Below are 25,957 nucleotides of genomic sequence, written 5' to 3'. Positions count from 1 at the left end.
ATAGAAAACTATACAACACCATATGGAGACAAAAGTTGCAAGGTAGAGTGACATTAGTGTGATATATTGTAATATAGCAGCAGTCAGCAAATCTATGTTAACTGTGTACATCTACATTCACTCCTGAACATATTAATATGCATGTGTATCAGACTTTAGTGTGTGCATTTTTTTGTTTTTTTCCCTCATCCATTTTTATTAAATGTTTATTGTATTTATTAGAAAAACATTTTAAATTATTATTTACTGCATGTTTTTATATTTGCGTGTATTTATTTACTTTATTCTTTAATCTTATATAATGTTTGCTTTTATCATAGGTTAGGGATATTATCATTAAAATGCCATATATGTCATTAACACTATTTTGATTGAATACATATTGAAGTTTATGAATCATTTATTATGATAATAACATACTGTTTATGCACCTACCTAAAAAAAAAAAAAAATGGATGTAAAACAAATATAAACAAAACAGTGAACACCAGACTGATGATATGATTTAGTAGTGACTACTTTGTTTGTCTGTATTAACATAGAGTGGTAGAGTAGAAGTAGTGTCTTGTCTAATAGCTATATATAATACAACTCTTATATTCCTCTTACATAACTATAAATAATTATATCCACAGTTATTTACTGAGAATATAGTTCAAACGTTGGATATAAATATATTATTCTTTCTAACAATTATTTAGAGTTGCATATATTCACTTTCTATAACACAGTGACAGAGAGAGGTTGGTTTATTAAACCTTTTTTAATAATGTTTTCATGTTTTGTGAACTTACTCAGCAAACAAGACACTCCGTCTCCTCTTGATGACGTTTGCAATTTAAATTTACAGAGGAACTGCCTCTGGTTTCGTAGAAGCATTTAAAAAAAGAAAAAAATCAAAAACACACACTTCCTCCAGCCAAACAGGTAGGACAGCGCTCTGTATCGATTGTGTACATTATTTAGACTTATTATTATAGATAATACGCGAAATCCAAGTAACAGTTTGTAAAATCAATGCTGAAATAGAGTCGTGGTGACCCCATGACAGCTTAGCTTGCTAACTAGCCAACTAGCTAGCCAACTAGCCCTAGTGCAGGGCGGACAGTGCTACTAGCTCATGTTAACCCTGCTAGCTAGCTAGCTTTAGCTAGCCAACTAGCGTCAAGGAGCTAACGGTGCTACTAAAATGCTTAACGGGTGAGAGGACACGTTTGAAATAGCGTAATGGTGGCTAGCTTGGAGAGCTAGCTCCACAAAGTAACACGAGCATATAACTGTAACGTGCTGAAGTGATGAGTTACCGTGACAACACATGGTAACGTGAAGAGGTGAGGACTGATCAAACAGTCCGGTGAACGATCATCTCCACTGCTCTCTAAGTGACTGTACGCAGGAGGAGTTGTGTTATTGACTCCCATTCATCACATTTTATCTGTCAAAAAGTTGTCTAATCTAGTCAGAGGGGGGAAACATCGTAACGCTAGTGTGGAATAATGTAGATCAACATTGAAAAGAGAGAGTTTTAAAGATGTTTTAAGGGACAACTGGCCTGTAGGAAGTGGGTATTTAGAGGCATTAAATCCTGGAGGCAGTGATGCTACATTCAGGAGGCAGAATGCCTTAAATCCTAAAAGAAGCCAGTGTTCTCTGAGACATAATGTCCTGGCTTCACTTGGAGATGATAAGCTTCTCAGTCAGTTGCTCTAAGAAGACATTTTATGAGATGTGAGGACCTTTTTTGGACATACTTTTAAAACACACCCACCTCATACGTGCATGCTAGCTCTACCCGTGACACGAAACACACCCTTGACTTCATGGAAATAGCTCGTTGTTTGCCACTTAGTTGTCGTGTCCGCTTCGCTCCTTCAGGCTGGGATCTTGGATGGAGTGAGTGTTGAGCCCCAGTGAGATGACTGACCAGGGCAACAACAACCAGAACATCTCCTGCAACCCCTTCGCTGCCCTCTTCAGCTCACTGGCTGATGCCAAGCAGTTTGCGTCAGGCCAGAAACCAGAACCATCTGCTGAACCACCATGTGAGTAGAGCTACCAGAGCTACTGCAATAAGTATAAGTCATAGCAGCGTCTTGTTTAAAGGGATCCACGTGGTTTTCACCTCTGCGTCTTGTACCACAGTGGAGGACTCAGGAGAGTCAGAGTCAGAAAACTCTGTGTCGGACAGCGTCGATGACAATGACGACTCCGTGGCAGAGATCAGCCGCTCCTTCCGGTCCAGGCAGGAGCTGTGTGAACAGCTCAACGTCAATCACATGATCCAGCGAATATTCCTCATCACTTTGGACAACAGTAAGTAAAAGGAGGAAAATGATCAGCTAGTTTCTGGTTTATAAACATGTCAACAACCTAAAGGTGTTATATGGGTTTAATCAAAGACCTCTGATCACTGCATAATCACATACTGCACATACAAGACATTTTACCGACATGACGCCGCCCAGCCGCTGCTCCGCCGGCTTGCAATCTTCAGCTATATTGTTGGCATCTGTCTGGTCTATTTTTTTTATATCCCAAACAGCTGTTTGTGATATTGTGTTATTTAAGTTTCGTACTTATTCCACATATTTGTCAGTTGTGTCGAATCAGAGAGCGAGCGATGAGCTTACACACACACACACACAGATAGAAAGAGCAGAATCGCAGAATCGCTTGATGACCGGCACGAAGAAATAGATTAAAATAGACCCCAGATCAGTGATCATGACCTGATCAGACAATCCTGCTCACAGCGATCAAAAATCCTCATTTGAGCGCACTTAGATGTAACACTTTAATAGCAAAGTTGAGCAGTGTGAGGCAAGTTTAAATCTCTAAGTGTGATCCTCCTGCGTCACGTCACCAGCCACAACAGCGTGTGTCTGGTATTGTTGTGTGACTGTTGAGGAGGGTTGTTGTGTGTAATAAGATTTGAGTGACGGTATTTTAAGGACCCTGGTTTTATTCTCCCTAGGTGACCCCAGTCTGAGAGGAGGTAATGGGATCCCCCTTCGCTGTGTTTACCTGGAGGAGATGGCTGCAGATCTGGATGGACAGGACTGGCTGGACATGGACAACATAGAACAGGTGAGATGTCTTCTTTCTCGCCTCTTATTAAAACATTGCGGGTACGATTTGGTGAAGAAATGGCAACACCAACAACTTGATTCATTATGTAAGAAAAGACATGGGTGAGTATGCAGATGCGCAAAATGTTTGACACGGCCTGATTTGTGTCTTCCAGGCTCTGTTTAACCGTCTGCTGGTACTAGAGCCAGGACACCACCTCATCTACATGACGTCATGCAGCGCTGTGAACCTGTCTGCTGACCGTGATGCTGGACAGAAGTGTGCCATCCCGTACCTTTTTGCTTGTTACCAGAGGGCCAAAGAAGAGGTGTTTGGTGTTTTTTTTTCTACATAGATTACCGGCTGTTAGTAGACTGCTCGTGTTAATTAAAACATAAAAATAACCCATGCTCTTCCATAATTCAGTGACTTTATTATCTCCGCATTAGGTGACAAAGGTACCAGAGAAGTTGCTGTCGTTTGCCGTTCGCTGTAAGAACCTCACAGTTTCCAACACACGGACGGTCCTGCTCACCCCAGAGATCTACATCAGCCAGAATATCTACGAACAGCTTCTGGACCTGTTGCTGGAAAGCTTCAGTGGAGCACGTAGGTTCAGGACTCGCGTATTCATCTCGTTTCATCTCGTCATCTTCGCTGAAGCGTTCCTCGAGTTGTCTCTACTCGGTTTTCTTACAAAAGGTGCTGTGTTTCAGAGCCGGAGGAGGTGGTCGAGTTTGTGGAGGAGGTCATTGCCGGCCTGCTGTCTGACCAGGAGGTGCGTACCTTCCAGGAGGTGATAGTACCAGTGTTGGATATCTTCCAGGGACGCATCAAAGACTTGGACCTGTGCCAGCCTCTCCTCTACTCCTACCTGGATGTTCTGCTCTATTTCAGCCACCATAAAGATATCGCCAAGGTCAGGAGACACACAGGGATGGTTGCAAATGTTATCGTATATTTGCAGACTCACAAACAACGTATTCACTGCCCGCTACTACTCAACTATTATACAATAATAAACAGTGATCACATAATCGGAATCAGATATACCGTAATGGCCTAATGTTTCACAGTTGTCTTTTAAGTGCCCCTAACTTTTAACATCCTTCAAACTTTTAAAATCCTAGGTATTGGTGGAACACATTCAACCCAAAGACCCAGCGAATGGTTTGCAGTACCAGAAGACCCTACTGGGAGCAGTGTTGAGTATCTCCTGCATGTTGAAAACCCCAGGTGTGGTGGAGGGACATGGCTACTTCCTGAACCCCTCCCGCTCCAGCGCCCAGGAGACGAAGGTCCAGGAGGCCAACATCCACCAGGTAAATAGATTCTCTTTAGTTTAATGTGGCTGTTTTTGTTTCCCGTCTTTTAGAAATGAAAACCATTAAGTGATTGTCAAACTCCAAATGTCTCAGGGCTTATGGTGTTTACTCCCCTTTGCGTTACAGTTCATGGGTCAGTTTCACGAGAAGCTGCACCAGATCTTGAAGAATTTGCTCCAGCGAACTGGCGAGACGCGCCATTTGCTGCTCTTATGGCTGGGCAGCTGTCTGCAGGCGAATGCGGGCCGTGCCAAGATATGGGCCAATCAGATGCCGGAGATCTTCTTCCAGATGTACGCTTCAGACGCGTTCTTCTTAAACTTGGGTGCAGCGCTGCTGAAGCTGTGCCAGCCCTTCTGCAGGCCACGGTCACCCAAACTGCTCACCTTCAACCCGACCTACTGCGCCCTCAAAGAGCTGAGCGAAGAAGAGAGGCGCAATCGCAACGTGCACGTAACAGGTTATATAACCTTTTCCCTTTTGCCATTTTGAATACATTTCAATTTACAGTATTAATGCAGCAGCTCTGGTGTTGGTTTTGTGTTTCATAGCATTACCGCTCATGACTAAATGATTACTAATGTCTTGTACCAGGCCTCGACAAGGAAACCTGTCTGATCCCGGTGCCCCCTCAGCAGCCGGTGGAGTCAGCGCAGTCCTACAGCCTGCTGACTGAAAACCTCATCCTCACACAACTCACCCTGCACCTTGGCTTCCACAGGTACCTTCCAACAAGCATGCAGCAGAGCTTCCATAAAGATGCTAAAGAGTTTCTGTCTCGGAGATACTGTATGTTCCTCACCATCGCATTTGTCAGCAATAACCGGTGTCGTCTTGCTCTGTTTGTGTCCACGCACCTGTGCACGTGCTTAATGTGCATGTGTAGACTCCACGAGCAGATGGTGAAGATGAACCAGTCTCTCCACCGGCTCCAGGTGACATGGCAGGAGTCCCAGCGAACAGGCAACCCAATGTCAGAGCAGCTCCTGGAGCAGTTTGAGCGTCTGATGATTGTTTACCTGTCAACCAAAGCTGCCACCACGCAGCCCGCAATGCTGCAATGCTGCCTTAACCTCCAAGCTTCCACGGCTGCTCTGCTGGTTCAGCTTGGTGTGGGGAACCAGGGGCCTGAACATGTAGCACTCAGTTTCCCCCTGTCCTCCCTACAGAAGACTATGCTCTGCTATGTACCAGGTAGGTCCGATCTAAAAGCCCAACTTAAGCTTTGATTGTCAGACTGAACGGGGGAGTCTGAACTATAAGTTCTACTAATTTTCTCCGGCTTGAATAGTGTCGGGGTTTATTCATTTTTGGTCTTTTTTTACCTCTAAATTAGAGCATGTGAAACAGTGTGTTGTGTTAACAAAAGCTGCTCCCCGCCACATAGTAGTCGACAACATGATTGTGCATTCCCTGGTAGCTCACATGGTAGAGTGGGTGGCCCATGTACATAGAGACCTGCGGCCCTTTGCTGCATGTCGTCCCCGCTCTGCCCCTTTCATCACTATCACCATCCAAAAAAGCCAAAATATAATAAACAAAAATAAATAAGAAACACAAATTCTACAGCATTTATCCACTGATGTTATGACATCTTGCAAGCATGTCATTTATTAACATTTCACAATATTTTATTGTAAAATGTAACTGTTTTCATCATGATTTCAGATCATGTAATATAAATATTAAATGGATATACTTTTGGACCTGATGGGTTGTAAACAGCAGATACTACAAAATGTTTTGAAATGACTGCAGCTGTGCATGTAAGGTAGTCACTCGTCGTACTATCATTCATCATGCTGATCATTCCTTTATTTGATAGTCATTACTGAAGTTTGCCTTTTTTTTTGTCAGAGTTTTTTGCAGAGAACTTGGGAGATTTTTTCATCTTCCTGCGTCGATTTGCAGACGACGTTTTGGAGAGCTCTGCAGAAAGTCTGGAGCAGATTCTTAACTTCATCACCGTCTTCATGGGTAACATAGAGAGGTACATGTCTGAATCTATCATGTCAGTGGTCGTGGTCGGTTGAAAGGAAGATTAGTGATGCCCAATGGGGCCTGAATGGTGCGAACCATCTTGGACTTTTTGCTTCAATCCCTTTTTGTCCTGTATGCCCAACAGGATGAAGAACCCTCATTTAAGAGCAAAGCTTGCAGAGGTCTTAGAGGCGGTGATGCCCCACATGGAGCCGGTGGCGCCTGGTGCTGTTCAGCCAGTCGTGTTCCAGCGAGAGAGAGTCTTCTGCTCCTATAGACATGCAGCTCAGCTGGCTGAGTCCCTCATCTCTGTGTTTGTAGACATTGAATTCACAGGTATGGTATTCCTCACAACTTTTGATTTGCTCCTGCTAGTTGAACTAACTGTTGAACTGTGTTGGATAAAACCACATTCAGATTGCTTAACAGGTGTTGTTACAAAGTATGCACACTTGGAAAGTTTAAAAATAACCTGATTAAAGGCTGATCGTCACACAACAATCACAATGAGAAATAAAAATAAAAACTGGCTCTTGGGATCATTTTGGGTCTTTTTCTAGTCAGGTGAAGAGGTTGGATTGTGTGTGAACACCTGCGTGTGTGTGTGTGTGTGTGTGTGTGTGTGTTTTAAGATAATTATCACAATAAGGAGATAAGCTGGATAAAGTGAAAACAAATAATATTTTTAAGTTATTTATTTAGTTTTCCTCTCTGTTTTTCAGGCGATCCTCATCAGTTTGAACAGAAATTCAACTACAGACGACCCATGTATCCCATCCTCAAGTACATGTGGGGCAAAGAGAACTACAGAGAGAGTATCAAGGTAATAAGAAACTGGTGTATTGACAATCCTCAATAATCTAATGCTGTCTCTATCGTGTTGCTTGCTGTCCCAATAGCTAGAAACTCCTTAAATCATTTTAACACCTAAAAATTCACGTATAAAAACCTGGAGGCGTATGCTATGAGGTGCATTGCAGAGTTTATGATCTGGCAATTTGATCAACAGCAGAAACTGATTTTTAGTAAGCAGCAGATACACTTTCCTCACTCTTGTGGTCTATTGTGAGAGGAGTAGTAGTGAAGAATGGTTGAGGAAAAGAAGTGACCTGCGATTGACGGCTAAACTGTCTAGAATGTTTCATTGTATTTCACTCAATGCACTCAATGAGATTGGCTTTGGTCCCTTGTGACCCACAAAAGCCATAAATGTAAAAGCAGCAGCAGAATGAATGAGGGCAAAAACAGGCATGCAGGGTTTCATTACCTGGTGAATGTATATTGGGAAACTGTACTTTATTTAGCAGATGGATCTCATGTAGTTTGACGTCTCTTGTTTCAGCATTTGGCGCACTATGCATCTGAGAACCTGGAGGCCATGAACCCCCCTCTGTTCCTCAGGTTCTTCAACTTACTGATGAATGACGCCATCTTCCTACTGGATGAGGCTATTCAGGTAAAGATCGCCCATACGTGCAAAACTTTACACCAATTTTGGCAAATAAGCTTTGGTTTTTAAGTCCATCTTCTTATCTTGTAGTACCTGAGTAAAATCAAGGTTCTGCAGTTGGAGCGGGATCGAGGGGAGTGGGACGGACTGGCCCCCGATGCCCGAAAGGAGAAGGAGTCGAGCCTGCAGATGCTTGGACAGTTAGGACGCTTCCACAACATCATGTCTAATGAGACCATCGGCACACTGGCCTTCCTCACCTCAGGTGAGGCAGAAAACTTTTGATTCTTCATATCGATTCACTCATTCCATGTTTTGTCTTCATCCGGTCCATGTGTGGTTTTCCTCCCCCTCAGAGATCAGGGGGATCTTTGTGCACCCGTTCCTGGTCGAGAGGATCATCTCCATGCTGAATTACTTCCTTCAGCACCTGGTGGGTCCGAAGATGGGGGCTCTTAAAGTCAAGGACTTCAGCGAGTTTGACTTCAAGCCCCAGCAGCTTGTTTCCGACATCTGCACCATCTACCTGAACCTGGGGTATGTTGTGAACGCTCCTTTGTGGAAATAGCAGTCTCTTGTTTATATGTTCTTGTTTAAACTCTGGATTTTATTGGTGCCATATCCTCTGGAGAAGAAATACTCAGGTTTCCAATTAAAATAAATAATTTGTCCTGTCTTTGGCAGTGATGAGGAGAATTTCTGTGCTACGGTTCCAAAGGATGGCCGCTCGTACTCTCCGACCCTCTTCTCCCAAACAGTTAGAGTACTGAAGAAGATAAACAAGCCTGGAGACATGATTGTGGCTTTTGCACTCCTTGCCGATAAAATAAAGGTATCGTTTGACTTGGTAACTGTTTGCCAGATAACATTAGAATATACGTTACATTGTTTTACAAATCTTTTTTATGGTTTTATGAATCTGTGCATTGAACCCTGTGGTGAGAACAGGTGGAAACACTCATGTTGTCATTGTGCATCTGTTTTAGTCCCATGCAGACAGACATCAGCAGGAAGAGGAGACATATGCAGATGCCCCAGATGAGTTCTTGGATCCCATCATGTCCACTCTGATGCTCGATCCTGTTCTCCTCCCTTCCTCCAATGTCACAGTGGACCGCTCCACTATAGCAAGGCATCTCCTCAGGTTAGTTACTTCCTACAAGGCACCGACATCCCTTCTAGATGATTGTCATTGTTTGTCTTTTCTGCGAGCAGAGAAATTGGGATTTCTGTGTCTTTATTGGGATCTTTTTGTAATCCGATTAATCGGTATTACTTGTGGATGAGATGTAAACACACATACTTGGTGTGCTGGAGTCAAATAATGCAACTATTGATTAACGATGTCCTCCTCGCAGTGACCAGACAGACCCTTTCAACCGCAGTCCTCTAACCATGGACCAGATCAGGCCGAACCAGGAACTCAAACAGCAGATCTTACAGTGGCTGGATAAACATAAGCAAGAGCGGCTGCAGCTGGGACCCAGTGGCTAGCCAGCCCCGCGATCCCTCGCTGTGATAAACAATGACTGCATCCCTGTTTTCTTTACCGGCTCACATCTCGAGTGCTCCTCTGCTTCTTGGCTAATCCATGGTGTTGCTTGCCTCTGGATTTTCTTCTGACTGTTCTCCGGTCAGACAAACATCGCGTTAGCCTTTTCATGCAGCCTTCACGCTCAGTGGATTGTATCCGCTACAAACAGTCCAGCAAACTGCAGCCCACCAGCTGGTGACAACTTCAGAATCCTTACCGATCCACGCAGTAGCTGTTCCGAGTCCCATGATCCCCTCTGGTAACATAAGTAGGGTGATTTACAACCGCTGGTTCCTTCTCTCCCTGAATACTGTGTATTAATTAGTTATTATTACAGTCAGAACTGTGGCCAGAAGTATCATTTTCAACAGGATTTGTTGAATGTACTGTATGAACTCCTGACTGACCAGCTGGCCCTAACCACATTTTATACTGCAAGGTGAGTATTTTTGGGAACTCTTAAAGCGTAACGTGGATGAAACTGTTTATGATTTCACCTCGATTTCACCTTAATGAAGAATACATTATGCACTGCTTTGTAAAGTTCTTGAACACCCTACGTTTCAGCTCCTGTGGTTAAATCTTAAGCAGCATTGTAAATAACATTTGCAAGTAAAGGCAAGGCACCGGTAAAACTGAATTAAAAACTTGTTCACTGTAATAAGACGCCTGAAGCACAAAACCATACTGTGAACACTATTTCTCTGTATTTTAACATGTATAGATAAGTGTCTTCACATCTTCAAGTGCACCTGCTTTAATCAAGCGCTAATTAAAGTAAGTGATGGGATCTGAGAGCTTGCCAACTAATAGGTTGTTGGAAATAAGGATTTAAACTTTGATTCAGTTTAACTACTAAACCAATTTTAGGATGCAAAGTAATAAAATGAAAGTCTTTTTGTTTACTCAAATTGCTTGATAGTTAAGTGTGGCATTGATGGACACTCGTGTTTGTTATGCTTACACTATAAATGAATACTAATTGACAGTGGTGTGCATCTCGAAAAGCAAAACAACTAAATTGTGTAGTAAAGTGTTAAGTCCTTGGAAAAAATGTTTTGCTTGCAATTCGTCTAAATTGTTCATTAAATAGTTTTAGAAAAGCTCCCTTCAGAGCTACAGAAGACATAATGCAATTGTGTTTACCGGCTGAGTAGTACTCCTCATGAAAACTAAACTGATCCTCGTGTTTAAATTCTGTTAAGTGCCCTTTTAGACACTGTGATCATACGCACAAAAAGACTCCTAGCACAAAAAGGCAAGAAGACGCTATCAAAACACTGCTTTGGATATCAAATTCAACCTGCTAAAACACGGTGGCTGTTCCTGAAATGTCTCCGAAACTGTCCACCGGGACACAGGTGAAAAATAATCAATGCAGTCACAGAACCATCTGAAAATGCCCAGTTTTCATAAAGATTTAGAGACGCCAAGTCTAAATATAGTCTAAACATTTGCTGATTTGTTGGTCCTTCTTTGACTGAGTTCAATTGTTCTCAGGCAGATGTTTACAAACTCAAATATTGTGGCGAAACATGACCGTGCGGAAATATATTCTGGCTAGTTTATTTCCAATAGTTTAAAGATCACAATGTTTTCTCAATTTACTCGTATCAACCAACCAGTTTTAAGATCTTTACAATGACCACATTTTTTGCGATTGAACTTTAAAAAAAGCCCAAATGTGTGGTGTTCAATAACTTGATTTGCAGTGCGTACTGTGTAATAATCATTGTCCTCCTTTTTAAATGAACATTCAGCCGATTAACTGATGTATACTGATCTAGCATTTTGAGCAGATTTTTGTTGTTGTGTGCAAGCAAAGTATATTAACATGTGGGCAAACAAATGATCAATAGAATCGGTGCCTAAAACCAAGAGCCTTGTCGTAAATGTCAACGAATAAGGATCCGACTCGTTTCATACTCTTACGAGACATAATTATGAGTTCGTTTCTTTAGGGCATACATGGAGCTGTGGCTAGAATATTAAAGACAGACAAAGAACCTGTTTTTGATTAGCTTTTGAATTAAATGTTTTTAATTCAAAATCAAGTGTGGTTGTAAAAAATGGCAAAATGTGAGAGAAAGATGATGTATTTGTTGGCATGCTCTCATACTGTATGTTAAATATCTACCACCTGAATGATTTCATGGGTTTAAATTATAATGCAATATTTTTGTTTTAATTGTGATCATAAAATGTTTATTTTGGATGTACAGTATGATTAAAAAATAAAAAATAATGTGCGTTATATAAGACAGCGATATGTTTGCTCTCTTTCAGAGTTCACTCCATTGCAACATACCTACAAAATATCAGTCATGAAATGTATAAACAGAAAAAACATCTTGCTTTAGAACAAGGTTGAAGTACATATGTTGTATCAAGGACAATACGAATGTCAGAATATGTCATCTTCCTTTGATAATATAAACTCAGTTTTGCAGGTTCTTGCGATATTATGTCGCCAAGTCACTTTCAAGCAGCTTGTATAGCAGTGATGTCAATATGTCAGGCAATCTCAGCAGCTATGTGTGAAATTCTTTAGAGCAAGACTCCCCCGTGTACTGTCGGTACTTACAATTCTCACATGGCCAGTTTGTTTTGGGCCACATCTCCTGGTTGTAACTTGCACATCTAGTTAATATCATGAACTTAAACGTTTAGCTGTTTCTATTGATGAGTATCGAGAAACACTCTCAGGTTATAGGAACCACACATTATTGGACTGTGTGCTCTTCGTCTTTACTAAATATATACATATGTCTTTACATGTTCATTGTAACACTAACTAATTCAGTTGTCCTGAATATGATCATGACGTTCAGTATTGTACATTCCATACAATGACATTCTTGTTTGCATGCAGTTGACCAAAATGGTCTTTGTAGTCAATGTTCAACTACTGTTAATTAATTACTAATTTCAAATAACTTTTTTTCAAGAGGGAGAGAAAGACAGAGATGTGCAGCAACAACAATAGTAGCACAACAGCTATAATAATAGAAATAGGAACAATAACAATAATAGCAACAGCGAATATATTAGTGATATTATCAGTAATAATAGCAATAGTCATAATACAAATATAACTGATAATAATGATAGTAGGTGGGTGTCAAGCAGGGCCATATATATATATATATATATATAGAGAGAGAGAGAGAGAGAGAGAGAGAGAGAGAGAGAGATGCTGCAGCATCCTGCAACAACTGGAGAGTCTTAAGTTACTTATTGAGCAGGCTGATAAAGAGTTGCAATAATCTAGTGTAGAGGTAAAGAAATGCATGGATTTGCAACTTTGTGAAAGATGTGGATCAGTGAAGCTGGGGCCCTGTCCCAAAGTCCCTTTTCAGCTTCATGCATTTTAACAAATATCTTTTAAGCAATTTCTCTTGTAAAGGGGTGTAAGTGGGGCAGCAGAGCAATACTCCTCCCTGGGGTGCAGAATTCATTGCAACGCCCCATGCATTAATACATAACTACAGGTTACTATTACAATATTGCTTTTTGGGTCATAGTTTGTATTGTGTGATCTTGGAGTTTGGTTTAAGCTTATACAAAAGCTTCTCACTTTCATTGTTTGGGAAACCACACTACAAGGTAACGGTCTTGTTCTTCTTTGTGATTCAAGTGCGAGGCACCTTTCCCGGGCAAAGCCCCTGAACCTGATTTGGATTCGGCCATGCAGACTCTGAATAGGGCCGCTGAGAAAAATGCATTGTCGGGGTTTCTTCAGTTCCGCCCCGCAACCTGCATAATGATGTGACGGCCAGTGAGAGCGGAGCGCTGTGGTAGAGGTTGTTTATGTGGAGTGCTGGGTTAGGGTTCCGCCCACCGAGGTATCTCTGATCGCAGGGCAGACAGGCAGAGAGTGTAAAATGGCGCACAGCTGTCGGTGGCGGTTCCCCGCTCGGCCCGGAGGGAGCTGCAACTCCGGTACCGGGAGGAGAGCGGGCCGAATCAGGGTTACTGCCTCTCTGCGGAGTGTCTCCGGAGCAGCGGGGCTCGGACCCGGTTTTGATGCTGCACTACAGGTCTCTTCGGTTATCGGGAGCAACCTGCAGAAATTTCGGGATGTTTTGGGGGAATCGAGTGACTCGAGCAGCGGAGAGGTAAGCACGGGACGGGAGCAGCCCGGTAGTAACCATGGGAGCTCTGGTTGGTCAACTGCCGAGCACGAGCCGTTTTAGATGAAAAGCTAACGGTTACTCTCAGCCCAACCGTTGACCATCTTTTCCTCCTCACGTTAAGTGAGGCTGTGAGCAAACTTGTCATTTCCAGGATGCTCTGTTAACTTTGTGTTTGTTGTGTGGCCTTAAAACTCTACAGTAACACGTTATAATGTTAACTTTAGTTACAAACAACACACACACACACCAAATGGTTATCAGATGTATGGTCTCAAAAGGTCCAACTGGAAAGAAAGTTTTCCTCATCTCAGTGGAGTGTTAGGACAGGCTACATCCACAGTTTGGATGAATTGGTGCTAACGTTAAGTCTGCTAGCCAGACCAAAACACTGTGGAGAAACCCCGCTGTTATCTGGTTAATAACAACATAAAGTACAGTTAACACAGAGCAAGTACCCTGTGTAACTCCGCCGTTACAACTGTTAGCTTACTTGACATTAGCTTGACGTGAAGCCTTCAATTGTGGACATGTTGCCTTCTAATGCACGTAACGTTACATCAACACAGTGAAAGTTATCGTCCCGTATTAGCATTAATCTTAACTTCTAACAAGGAAAATATGATTTAAACATATTTTGGTTCCCCCCCTTGGTGTAATAGCCCGGGACCTTCAAGATAGTAATATGTTTGAAAAGAAGACATGTCATTTTGAAGGAGTACACAATTGTGGTTTGTAACAAGCTAACGTGAATTTAGCTGTATGTCTACAACGTATCCGAGAAAAGGGCTCTTCATTATTCACTTACTTACTTACTTTCAGATTTATATTAGATAATATTTGTCAGCTATATAGCGTAGTAATTACAACATTAGCTCAGGGGCTGGCTGTTTGCAGTGAGGTGTCAAGCTAACATAGCTGATTGGTTAGCTCGCAGGCTAGCTGTCTACATCTCACAGCTAAAGCTACATCAACATCATCATGTCGTGAGCGATGTGAAAGCTGCTGGTTTGCTCCAGAGGGTTCATGTGTTTAACGTCACCTTCGCTCAGCACATTACCAACGTAGCGGGTTAAAGCACTGGAGCCAAAGTTAGCGGAGCTCACACACACACAAAACTAAATCATTACTGTGTAGTGTTAAGCTAGGAGTCAGCTACCATGCTACGCACTACGCCACGCTAGCCACCGGGGCTATTGCTGATGCATAGGAAAATGGGAGGTGGACATGTTTTCCCCTTCTCTACACAGCCAGTACGAGGCTATTACCAAAATATTATCGGTTGTATAATGCTTGTGGAGACCGCCTGGTTCACAGCCGAATACTCTAAATCACCCTCTTCAGCTCAGAGGTGCGAATAAGAGGATATATATGCAGGGTTTGGTGTATGATTTTTTGTCATAAAATGAGACTTGCTAGTGACAGTGCGCATGCAGGGCTGGCTACAATAACAACGAGCCTCTTCTTGACGGACCGTGTGATGTGGGGGTGTGTTCGCCTTAGCGAACTACCATCTTCCTTCTTCATGATGAGCAGCATGCGTTCATTGCAGTGGGAGTAACGTTACACTGTGTGGGGATGTTTACCACACACTCTTAGTGCTCCACAGACTGCTTATTTGGTTGAAGAGCAGCAGTATTTGCATGCATGCTAGTTAGCCATTTATGTATGTTTTTGTTTTTCATTCTGAACTTGAAAATACTTGGGTTTTTACATACGTTTGAATCATGATTTGGAGATTATTAAAAAGCTCCTGCTATAGTCAGACTTTGTAGAATAGTGTGAAATATTTCCTAATGTACTTTTAACATCCATGTTTCATGATATTCTAGAGAAACATTGATTTTGAAGTACATTTGTACGTACAGGCAATGCTTTATGGTTTACTGGAAAAACACACATTTTTACTTGAAATATCAGTTTTATGTTCAAATGGGCTTTTTTAAGTCCCTCCCACCACCACTTTAAAACACAATGCGTGAGAGTATAACACTATTTTGGATGAGTACACAGACATAAAATCTGTGCAACTGTAATCAAACGACGATTGCAGACACAGAATAGTAACTTCCTTGATTTTTATGTACATTGTGCTTTACATCACAGCTTTATGATATTTCAGAGAAGCATTAATGTTGTGTGAAACACCATCTTTATAGGCAAATGGCTTTTAAAGTAGATAGGAGTAACGCCTTAACGCCAGCTGTATTTGGGATGTGTGGAGACAGACTGGACCATTAAATCCCCATGGAACCTGAAGCCTATATGGAAGTTGCGGACACAGCATGGTGATTTCATTGAGAAGACTGTGTGGTGCCTGTCTGGCCAGACCAGGGCAGGATTGTTCAGGCTCACTGCAAGCCTGCTGAGCACACAGGGCGACCCTGAACAGAGCGCCAGCCGGACACTTGGCTACCCCCTCCTTCCTCCATCCAGGCAGAAAGACCCAAATCCACTTCAGACAAACACAACCCCGTCTGAGAGGCAGAGCAACTTTTCTTCTGACAGCTGCCACTTTGGAATGGATTACTAAGCCTATTGGGTGACTCAAAAGGGGCGCTTGTCGGCTGTTGCTGTCCAAATGAAGGCATTTGTTAGCTTTTGTATGCGTGTAGGGAATTCATTTTCTTCATCTGGCCAAATTGCTGCTGCTTATTTTTGGTGCGGAGTGCAGTCCATGTAGATTATTTTGTAAATGTGTGACTTTATCACCCCGATAACCTCAACCACAACCTCACTGTCCACCTCATCATACTTTGCATAATTTTTCCCTTTTGGTTCTCGGTCCATTATATATATATTTGCCTTCTGCTGCATCTATTCCACTCACATATTACCAATGTTTAATCATTCATACAGAAGGACAGCTGAATAGATGTATCACCCCAAATGTCTCTTTGCCTCACTGGTTTGAGAGAAATAGTGTGTTTGAGCGGAAGGGGCTCAAGTCCAGCAGGTGTTTGGCCTATTTAAATGGAAGACCCCCTCCCCACACACACCCGCTTACCCATCCCCGAGACAGCGTGTGGATTGGAGCAGGAAGCTTTGTGTCTGCTTTTATTCTAGCTCTCACAAAGTGCGGGCGGCTGAAAGAGCACAGGCAGGGATATCAAAGAGTGCGGGGCGACCCCCCTCCTCCCAACGGGACAACGCTGGGTGGAGAATTAGTCACAGACCCTCCCATCCACGGCTTTATTCTGCTACAGCAGAATGCTTTAGGAGTTGCCTGACTGGGAGAAAGGCGGCAATTGTGTTGTCTTTCTTACTCTTTGTGTGCGTGTGTGTGTGTGTGTGTGTGTGTGGTGTGGTGTGGTGTGGTAGGGGTGTCAGACTTTATGTCCCCTATTGCACTCAGGAGTAGGCGTGTCTTCTTTGTCTTTATTTTGATTAGAACTTCAATTCAAGCTGCCTACTTGGGTGGGTAGGAGAGGGTGTTTGTCTGTGGGTGCTTGCCAGCCTGCAGGTGTGTGTGTGTGTGTGTGTGTGTGTGTGTGTGTGTGTGTGTGTGTGTGTGTGTGCGCGTGTGCGCAAGCGTGAGAGACACACCACGCACACGTGCCAATCAGTCTGTCTTTGTTTTTGTCTTTGTCCGTTGACTGTCCTCGTCTCCTTATGTGCGAGGTGTAGGAAGAGGAGTGATCTTGTCCTGGAAAGTGTTTGTTTTGGTCGGTGTGCTGTCGAGCAAATGTGAAACAGTTGCAGCCGGTGTTGGGACACTTGGAAATAAACAAATGTCCACCTTTTGCTCTGGGCTGACAGGTCACAAGGCATTGCCACTGTGTACTTCACTCTGGTAAAGGAAAGAAGGTGTTATACTCAGTGGCTAAGACCTGTGGTTGTACTCATATGTACTGCTTTGTATACTAATATCTGTTGGAGGGATTCTTTGAATTCCTCTTTGGCATTTTTAAAAAGATGTGTCATCAGAGGGGCAGGGGTATGAGCTCATCGCCAATTTACATTCCAGGAAGGGATGAGGCATCATGTCTGTTCAGTAAATCCAAGAGGAAGAAGCTTCCTGGAATGTGTGAAGAAAAATGCTGTTTTGAAGAAAGACTTCTTAAGATTCTCTAACATCAAACTGACTGATGGGGTCCTAACCTGAACAACATGACACATCATTTTGACATCCCTCTCAAATTCCTGTCCTCCCTTTTCTCCTCATTACTTGTTGTGATGTTCTCCTCTCTCAGAGTGGGTAACTTACTTCTTACTTTAAACTCATCTTACTTCTTTCTGCAGTACTTTGATGTCAAATGCGATCACATATGTTGCATCCATTGGCAGGTCACAGCGGCTTTACGTTTGTAATCAAGGGGTGCTTGTGATGTTGATCTATGAATTTAAGCTTATTTAAAAAGTTGCACTCTTTGTATCTTGCAGTTAATAAAGGTGCAATATATAGGGGGGGGGGGGGGGTCCCTGTTGCCTTTAGATCGCCGCAAATGTCTTCTGTTCAATTGCTTTCTCCCAACATGAATGTGAGGAGTGTGAACTATACTGTATGCATAATCATGCACATAGTTGTCAAATCAATACCAGAAGAAAAGACTGGTTGGTTAAATGGCATGAGTCGATATAGCTTACTGTTTGATACCACATCAATGTGAAACCATTTGCAGCGTGCAGTTGGTGATATGTTCACGACTTCAGTTCAACACCTGTGAGATGCAGTGTTTCCCCCGGGGCTGACTGCTTTGGGGCGGTGGATGAATATTTATCAGTTACTTTCCCCAGTATTTGTCAGTCACTTTTTGAACTCAAAAGTGAGTCGGTGTACAACATAACTAGTAGATTAGTATCATAAGTAATAAACTAGCGACCGTGCGACAAAGTTTGCTGCTACTGATTGCACAAGTAGTCGTTAGTCTTTATGATAAGATCTTGATGGCGGTGGACATTTTACTCTCTGCAAAATATGATCACCTTTAAAGGACCGTAACATGTTTGTGTGCTTAACCCATTTACCACTGTTCAGATATACTTCTATTATTTATTCAGTGTTTCAAGTTTTAACGTGAAAACACCTCGAGAAGTTTGACAATGTCATCGAGATTAGCTAATGTTACCAAAATGTATAGTTTAATGATAATAGATGTTCAAACTTTGGCACATGTTTGTATTGGGTTGTTTTGCAAGGGACATGGTTGGTTGATCTTGATAAGATTTTTGTTCGTGAACTTCTTCTTTTAATCCGTTTCCGTTGTTTTGTCTGTTTTTTACTCCCCTGATTCAACCAAGTTATGGGCTTTTATGTGATCTCAGCTTTTATGAGCACCTGCAGGCGGTGTAAACAATTTCTCACTAATGAGGACTAACATAAGTGGTCTTAATCAATCTTTGTCTGGTGTACCAAAATAAAGTCATTCAAAATGAAGGTGTGTTTCAGAAAGCCACTTGTTAGGCAAGGAATAACTTGTTTATTCGGCAGCCCCTGGTCTATCTGGTCTATCTGATTTCTCCTAAATGTTGTCTTGAAAGGCGGTAAAAAAGTCCTAGCTTCCTCAGAGTGCAAGTCTCTGTCAAACTGATATAAAAGCGAGTCTCAAACCATATTCACATCCGTCTCATAACTTTCAGGGACAGTCCCTCGCACCTCCTGAACGTTGCAATGTTGCTTCTGCAATGACTCAGAGGAGTTTCCTTTTTCTCTCATCTTTTAGGGATTAATCTCAACAAGTAATTTATGCGTTGATCAGTTACATGAGTTGTGACAGACCAGCAGGAAGTTAAACTGCTCAGATCTTCATGGTGAGGCTGAGCAAAAGCCCGCAAAGATGAAGAAGAACTGAAGAAACATGCTTTGCTTTTACACTCCTCAGGTGATGAAATAGAAAGTAGAAAAATAAGAGAGAGGTCATTCCAGCGTCCCTCTTACCCAATGCATGTTGCAAGGCAGTGCACGAACCTTACCGTGCTCGTCTACTACAGTGTTTACTTCTCGAAGTGACCTCCTTGCGCCTTGCTCTACTATTGAGCTCATGGCGAGCTTTGCGTTTCACACGCTGCTGCTCTGTGCTCAGAAGCCAGTGGGCGGCGAGCGAGCGAGTGAGCAATGAGTGAGTGACTGAATATGTGTTTGGGAGCATGGCAGGGAACGGGAATACGGGAGAGGAAAGGGGGGGGGGGGGGGGGGGGGCGTGGGGGGCTTGTCGTGTGTGTGTGTGTGGGAGGCCTGTTTAGATTGGGATTTGGGCATGTAGAAACCCCCAAACCCCTTTCATCATCGTTGCTCCCAGGAGACGACCGCGCTCCCTCTGTTGTTGTTGATGATGGTGCATGTGGTCAAAATGCTGCTTCCTTGTCTCTTTTTTTTCTCTCCTCTCTCCTCTTCACCCTCCTCCCACAGCCCTCCTTCCTTTTCTCACTCATGTTTGCTTGCTGGCCTCGCCTGTGCTCCCCTCCCCCGCATCCTCACTCCTATGTACTGCATGTTTACATCTTGCTGTGCAGTTCACGCGCAAAGGGGTGTGTGTGTGTGTGTGACGTGTTTTTTTTCCCTCCTCTTTCCCCACAAACCGTGTGCGAGTGTGGCTGACAGTATCAGGAGGCACACGTGCGCATGACATGCATGAGTACGCGTGTACACAAACCCGTGCAGTCCGCTCTATGCGCGTTGTGATGTCATTGACTGCTTCTCGCACCAACACAGTGAGTCAGAGTCGTGCTATGGTACTCCGCTCAGCAACAACACCAACCAGAAGCAGCAGCTTGCGTAGCGAGGAGAGGATGCTGGTATTACAGTGAGGAGAGGGACTGATGGAGAGAGAAGTGTAAGGAGACGAGGAGGGGAGGATGCTTGGATCAGTGTTTCCTGCCAGGATAAACAGCACTATTGACTGTTTGTTTATATGCAGAACAGATGAAAGAGACCCTTTTGTAGCATACATTAGTGGTTTTAATATATATTTTTTCTTATTAGATTCCACAGCGCGCGTGTTTCAGACACATCGGGGTATGAATTATTAACACTAAGATGTGTGTAACCCGTAGCTGGTGCAAAATCGGTCCGCATGTGCACACACTTTGCGTGTACTACACTCGGAAAGCAGCTGCTCTACAAACTGGGCCAACGAGACCTCCACTGCATCCCCGCACGTTGCTATAAATAAACATGATTAAATGACATGCTCACCTCCACTCTTAAACACACACACTGATTGCAAGAAGTGGTGGCACGGATCAGGACACTGAAGATGTTAATCATTCTCTTAATGATTGCTCTGTTGCACGTCTCAAGACTTGAGAAGTATTGATGTACGGTCTACTCTGTACATATCACATGTACACGAGTGACATATCAAGGGCCACTTGGGATGTGTTTGCTTCCATCTGTTTCTGGAATATAGTTTGTCTTTGTTGTGGAAGATGTCATTTTGTTGCTTCCATCCTGTGATCCTGCCAGGTTAGGGTCTCATATGCTGTTGACACATCGTTAGACCCAGTTCCACGCAGACGGGCGATGAGTCGCTCTGTCGGTGTTTCTTCAATATGTTTCATTGCACTTGTTCTAAGGTGATAACACCGAAGTGGAAGAACGGGACTCATGGCGCGTGTGAAGCAGTTGATAGGTGGAGATAGTTTATCTTGATACGACAAGGTCAGACTGTCAAAATACACTATAATATCTTGCCAACTATTTGATGAATGAACGGAATAAAAGTCGGTACAAACCTTCACGCTGCCTAGAGGATGACTCCTAATGTCTTTGAAGATGCCCATTGATTTAACGTAACATGTCCTTCACTTCAGAAAATCTCCTAAATGTCCCGTCAGCCTTATCGTTACGTTAGCATAATAACATGGTAAGCATGTCAAACTGATATGGTAAATATTCTGAGCGTTATTGTGATGTTATGCTAACAACTTGCATGCTGTGTCAACATCCGACATGTGTGAACTCTACACAGGATAAAGCCTTTATATGTAGCCTACAGCACTGCCTGTCTTCTGGTGCCACCTTCAAGCCACACGTCACATTTTCTGTTGCCTCACTCGTGGAAAGGACATAAGCTGATGTGTGATCAGCATTAAAGCTTCACAAGGCTGCTCACATGGTTGTAGAATCTAGGCCCCTCTTTCTTTTAGTGTGTCTTTGCTCTGGCTGTCTATCCAGCTATGACCAACTATCTTAGAATCTTTCTGTTCCCTCAGGGTTCAGGAACGCCGTGCAACACGTTAGTCAACCAGTAAGATGTTGGTTGTTTGCAATTCAAACTGTCTCTTGTGAGTTAAAAGCCTTCTCCAACTGCAGACATGTCATCCTAAAAGCCAGAGAAACACGAGAGCACCGGAGTACGCCAGCAGGCGAAAGTGAGATTGAGGACATCATTATAGCCTATAGCCTGGTCTTCGGTTGAGTCAGACTTCAAAAATGACTCTCATGTATATCTAGGCCAACTGACAATTATGTGTCATGATGGATGCTGTAATTCTGACCTGTTAACCAAGATTTTTTCTTCCCTGTATTTTAGCATTGCAAAAAATTGTTTTCTTTTTCTATATTTTGTAGGAAGAAGCGTTTGGAGGATTTGGACCAGTAGCTGAGCAAAAAAGAATACAGAGCCCTTCAACAACCCCTTTAGGTAAAGCCACTTAAAAGTAACATCAGAAACCTTATTGCTGCCTGTGCCTGTACAGATCATCTTTATCTAATGCATCCCATGCTTACTGAATGCCATCTGTTGTGTTCTCTGTTTTTCTTTTCCAGCAGGCCTACCCATACAGGAGAAGAAGCCTAGAGGCCGTCCCCCACGGGCCCTGACTGCCCAGAAAGCTGCTGCTTGTCTACCTTCCCCCTCCTCCCTTCCCTCCCCTACACAGGCGAAACCTGAGGGCCCTGAAAGGCCAGCTGAGAAGGTGAAAAGGCTGCCCGGGAGGCCACCTGGCACCGGGGAAAAGAGAAGAGGTCGACCCCCGTCTTCAAGTAGCAAGAAAGCTTGGAGTACGAGCAGCCATGCAGCAGGGGAGGATAGTCGGCAGGCTGGGTCTGAGGTGGGCATGGAAACAGAGGAGGACAAGGACAGAAAGGGCGCCAAGAGGACGCCGCTGGGCTCCGCTCAGCCACATGACACAGAGGCAAAGCTTCCCAAAGGTGGGCGGGGTGAATCCAAAGTTACCACCCTGAAGAGGCTGAGAGCAACCAAACTCAGTCCTCTCAAGTCACGGCTCAAGACTTTGCCCGGTGTACCAAGACGCAGACGCGGGCGACCGCCCTCAGCCGAGCGTCTCAAAGCTGAGGCGGCAGCTGCTGCCGCTGCACAGCTGTCTACCTCCATTGAATGTGAGGAAGGGAAACACAAGGCCTTTAGGGTCAGAGGGGGGGATAGAGGCACAGAACCACACACTCCTCAGCATGGGCTGCTGAGGAGTGTGGATGGTGCCGAGTACCAGGACTCTTCCGATCCACCTGCCTCCCCGTCGCCCTCCAAGCCAGGCAAGGTGGTGGGCCTCCGAAAAAGCCCTCGCCATAGAAAGCCTGTCCGGATTGTCCCCGCCTCTAAACGCACTGATGCAGCCATCGCTAAACAGCTGCTGCAGCGCGCTAAGAAGGGAGCGCAGAAGCGGCTGGAGAAAGAGGCTGTAGCCATTGGGGGAAGTGGGACGAGAGCCGTCGACTCCGGTATCAGGAAGACCCAACTTAAGAACATCCGGCAGTTCATCATGCCCGTGGTCAGCACCGTCTCCCTTCGCATCATCAAAACACCCAAGCGCTTCATTGAAGATGAGGGAAACTTTGGAACCCCGCCACCCCACATGAAGATAGCTCGGTTAGAAACAACCCCCTCATCTGTCTCAACCTCTGCCCAACCCACCTCCACCTCCACCACCTCCTCTTCCCCCTCTCCTGTGCTGGTCTCCTCTGCACCTGCTGTTACTAGCACTGGCACCACTGCTCCGATTGACTCCCTCCCCCCTCCTCCTCCTCCTCCTCCTGCCCCTCTCCCCACTGCTCCGTCAACAGCTGCCAGTCTGCTCAACAACAACAACACCAACAACGCCGCCAATGGCCGATTTAGCAGTAGCGCAGCGTCTTGCGGCTCCAGTGCGGTGTCGCAGCATTCCTCCCAGCTCTCCTCTGCAGAGTCTTCCAGGTCCAGCAGCCCCAGTTTGGATGACTCATCATGTGACTCCCAGGCTTCCGAGGCCACGCAGGCTTTGTCGGAGCCAGAGGATCACTCTCCGTCCTCGCAGGGAGAGAGGGAGGCCAACCTGTTACACAGCTCACGGCCACCCTCTCCTCCCTCTGAGCCGGAGCCGGAGCGCGTGTTGGCGGAGAGGAGTCGGCGAGGACGGCGAGGACAGGGGGTCGGCCGGGGAAGTCAGAGCCAGAGGGCGAGAGAGACTCTCACCACTGGGGCTAAGAAACCTATCATCAGCCCACCAACAGGGGTTCTTATGTCCTCCTCTACACTTGTAAATTCCCAGCAAGCTTCATCCACGGCCTCTTCCTCCTCTTCACCTCCACCCCCGCCTCTCCTCACGCCTCCGCAGCCTCCCCAGTCAGCTTCCTCCAATACAGCCACTATCAGCGAACACCACTCGCAGTCCCCTTGGATAACTCACCCCATCCCTCCGTACCTGTCTGGACCGTCAGTGTCCAGCTTGTCAGACAAACGAAGCCGCTCAATTCTGAGAGAGCCCACTTTCCGCTGGACGTCCCTGTCCCACCCTGAACAGCAGTACTTTTCCTCAGCTAAATATGCCAAGGAGGGCCTCATCCGCAAGCCCATATTTGACAACTTCCGTCCTCCCCCTCTCACGGCTGAAGACGTGGGGCTGTTGCCCCACGGCGTTAGTGGAGCAGGGGGAGCCGCTCCAGGGGTGTTCCCCACACCAGGCAGCGGAGCAGGGACAGGGACTCGTCTGTTTGCCCCTCATCACCAACACACCCACCACCAACATCCCTCTTCATCTCGCTTTGACGCACAACACCAGAAGCGCAGCCCGTTGCTTCGCGCTCCACGATTCACACCCAGCGAGGCCCATTCGCGGATATTTGAGTCCGTGACCTTGCATTCGTCTTCTGGAAGCAGCCCCGGCTCTCTCTCCCCGCACCAGACGTCATCAAGCTCCAACAGAACCTCGCGGCGCAGGAGACGACTGGTCTCGGGGATAATTCGGGGCCATCCACGGTCTCCTTCCCACTCCATGACCAGACGCAGCAGCCAAATGGGAGGTTCGATGTCTATGGGCAAAGGCTCCTCTGAGATGTCTGTGCTGACGGGCTCTGTTCCCTGTTGTAATCCCAGCTCTTTGCCCGGGGCTTCTGCAAGTCCAATAGCCACTAGTGCCTTAACTCCTCCTTTCAGCACCTTCTCCACCGTATCCATGGGTCTGGCCCCGCAAGGGACGCCTGATGGCAGGAGAGGGGCTACTGGAAACCCACCTCCTTTGTCAACTACATCATCCACTTCTTCCCCACTCTTCCCTCTCTTTCCTTCCAGTGCCCAGGACACAGGGCGAGGAGCTGGGAAAGGAGGTAAAGAAAAAATCTCGTCGGCTCCCCAGGAACCTGCTCAAAAGGAAAAAGAAAGGGATTCGGAGAAGAACCGAGAGAAGGAAAATAAGAGGGAGGGGAGGAAGGATTTTGAGAAAAGAAGTAAGGTTTCTACACCAGATGGCTCCCCCAATGCACCTTCCAGCCTGTTTACTGTGGATGGGAGGGACTCCGAAGATGCTCTTCTGTCTATTGCTCCAAAAAAGGCACCAGGGAGGAAAAAATCAACGTCAGTTGACACCGTTTCTGACACTGCTTCCTCAGATGTGCGTGGGCCCCATTCCACTGTTCCCATGTCCATCGCTAAGGGACGCCTATCTAAGAAAAACAGACCCTCTGAGAAAGGAGCAGAGATGGAGGACGGGGAAAAGGAGAAAGAGAAACAAAGTGCTCCTAGCCAGCAGACCGCAAGCCTTCCAGGGCAGCCGGGCAGACAACAGCTCCCCGTCTCCTCTCTCGGATCAATGTTGGCACAAGCAGAGAAGCAGCCTGTGACCGACAAGCGGGTAGTTGGACTACTGAAGAAGGCCAAAGCCCAGCTCTTTGCCATAAAGAAGAGTAAACTGAAGCCTGCAGAGCAGACCAAGGTCCAGGTCAGTTTTGTTCATGTCTTGCCCTCATAGTTATTGTGTCTCCTCAACAAAGCATATCTGTTTCTCTCACTCTCATCATTAAGCTACATGCAAGTCGCTTGCACATGACGCTATGAATATTTGCTATTAATAGAAATATGCGTTAGTATTCAAAGTGAAACTTGATAATAAGAAAGTCCCACAGAGGGCGTTACTCAAGGGGAATTCTGTTTGACTCATACATTATGCAGAACTGGCTGTGCTTTTGAAAGTATTTCCAGAATATACTCATTTGTTCTTCTGCTGTTTAATCTAAACTTTAGGTAGTTATAGGCAGTCATTGCAATTGTCAAGAAAAGGAAAAATTCCCTTTCCTACTTGAACTTACAGTATT

The 25,957-nt window shown here is 44.8% G+C and overlaps 2 protein-coding genes across 2 annotated transcripts in view; both read left to right on the top strand.

Moving 5' to 3' along the window:
• The first annotated feature begins 850 nt into the window (after positions 1–850).
• ube4a (ubiquitination factor E4A) lies at positions 851–11,611 on the top strand. The gene is made up of 20 exons (XM_079165619.1): positions 851–927; positions 1,876–2,042; positions 2,143–2,313; positions 2,975–3,087; positions 3,245–3,397; positions 3,519–3,678; positions 3,786–3,988; positions 4,200–4,391; positions 4,521–4,854; positions 4,989–5,115; positions 5,281–5,588; positions 6,252–6,384; positions 6,520–6,710; positions 7,097–7,197; positions 7,717–7,830; positions 7,915–8,089; positions 8,181–8,361; positions 8,509–8,656; positions 8,811–8,968; positions 9,183–11,611. The coding sequence occupies exons 2-20, from the start codon at positions 1,916–1,918 to the stop codon at positions 9,316–9,318; spliced, it is 3,225 nt and encodes a 1,074-aa protein (XP_079021745.1). The 5' UTR covers positions 851–927; positions 1,876–1,915; the 3' UTR covers positions 9,319–11,611.
• A 1,557-nt stretch (positions 11,612–13,168) lies between these two features.
• kmt2a (lysine (K)-specific methyltransferase 2A) overlaps positions 13,169–25,957 on the top strand; it is a gene marked incomplete at its 5' end in the record, with an annotated part of 33,372 nt that continues 20,583 nt past the window's right edge. Inside the window, 4 exon segments of the mRNA XM_079165740.1 lie at positions 13,169–13,207; positions 13,210–13,476; positions 22,004–22,076; positions 22,202–25,584. Coding sequence (XP_079021866.1) covers positions 13,169–13,207; positions 13,210–13,476; positions 22,004–22,076; positions 22,202–25,584 — 3,762 coding nt within the window.

Source organism: Pholis gunnellus (assembly GCF_910591455.1).
Source record: "Pholis gunnellus genome assembly, chromosome: 9".
NCBI lineage: Eukaryota > Metazoa > Chordata > Actinopteri > Perciformes > Pholidae > Pholis > Pholis gunnellus.
This window is presented reverse-complemented; position numbering and strand designations above follow the sequence as displayed.

Coding starts and splice junctions, on each gene's coding strand:
- ube4a (XM_079165619.1), top strand. CDS start 1,916: ATGACTGACCAGGGCAACAACAACCAGAACATCTCCTGCAACCCCTTC. Junction 3,679..3,785: donor GGAAAGCTTCAGTGGAGCAC/GTAGGTTCAGGA, acceptor GCTGTGTTTCAG/AGCCGGAGGAGGTGGTCGAG. Junction 8,090..8,180: donor ACTGGCCTTCCTCACCTCAG/GTGAGGCAGAAA, acceptor CCTCCCCCTCAG/AGATCAGGGGGATCTTTGTG.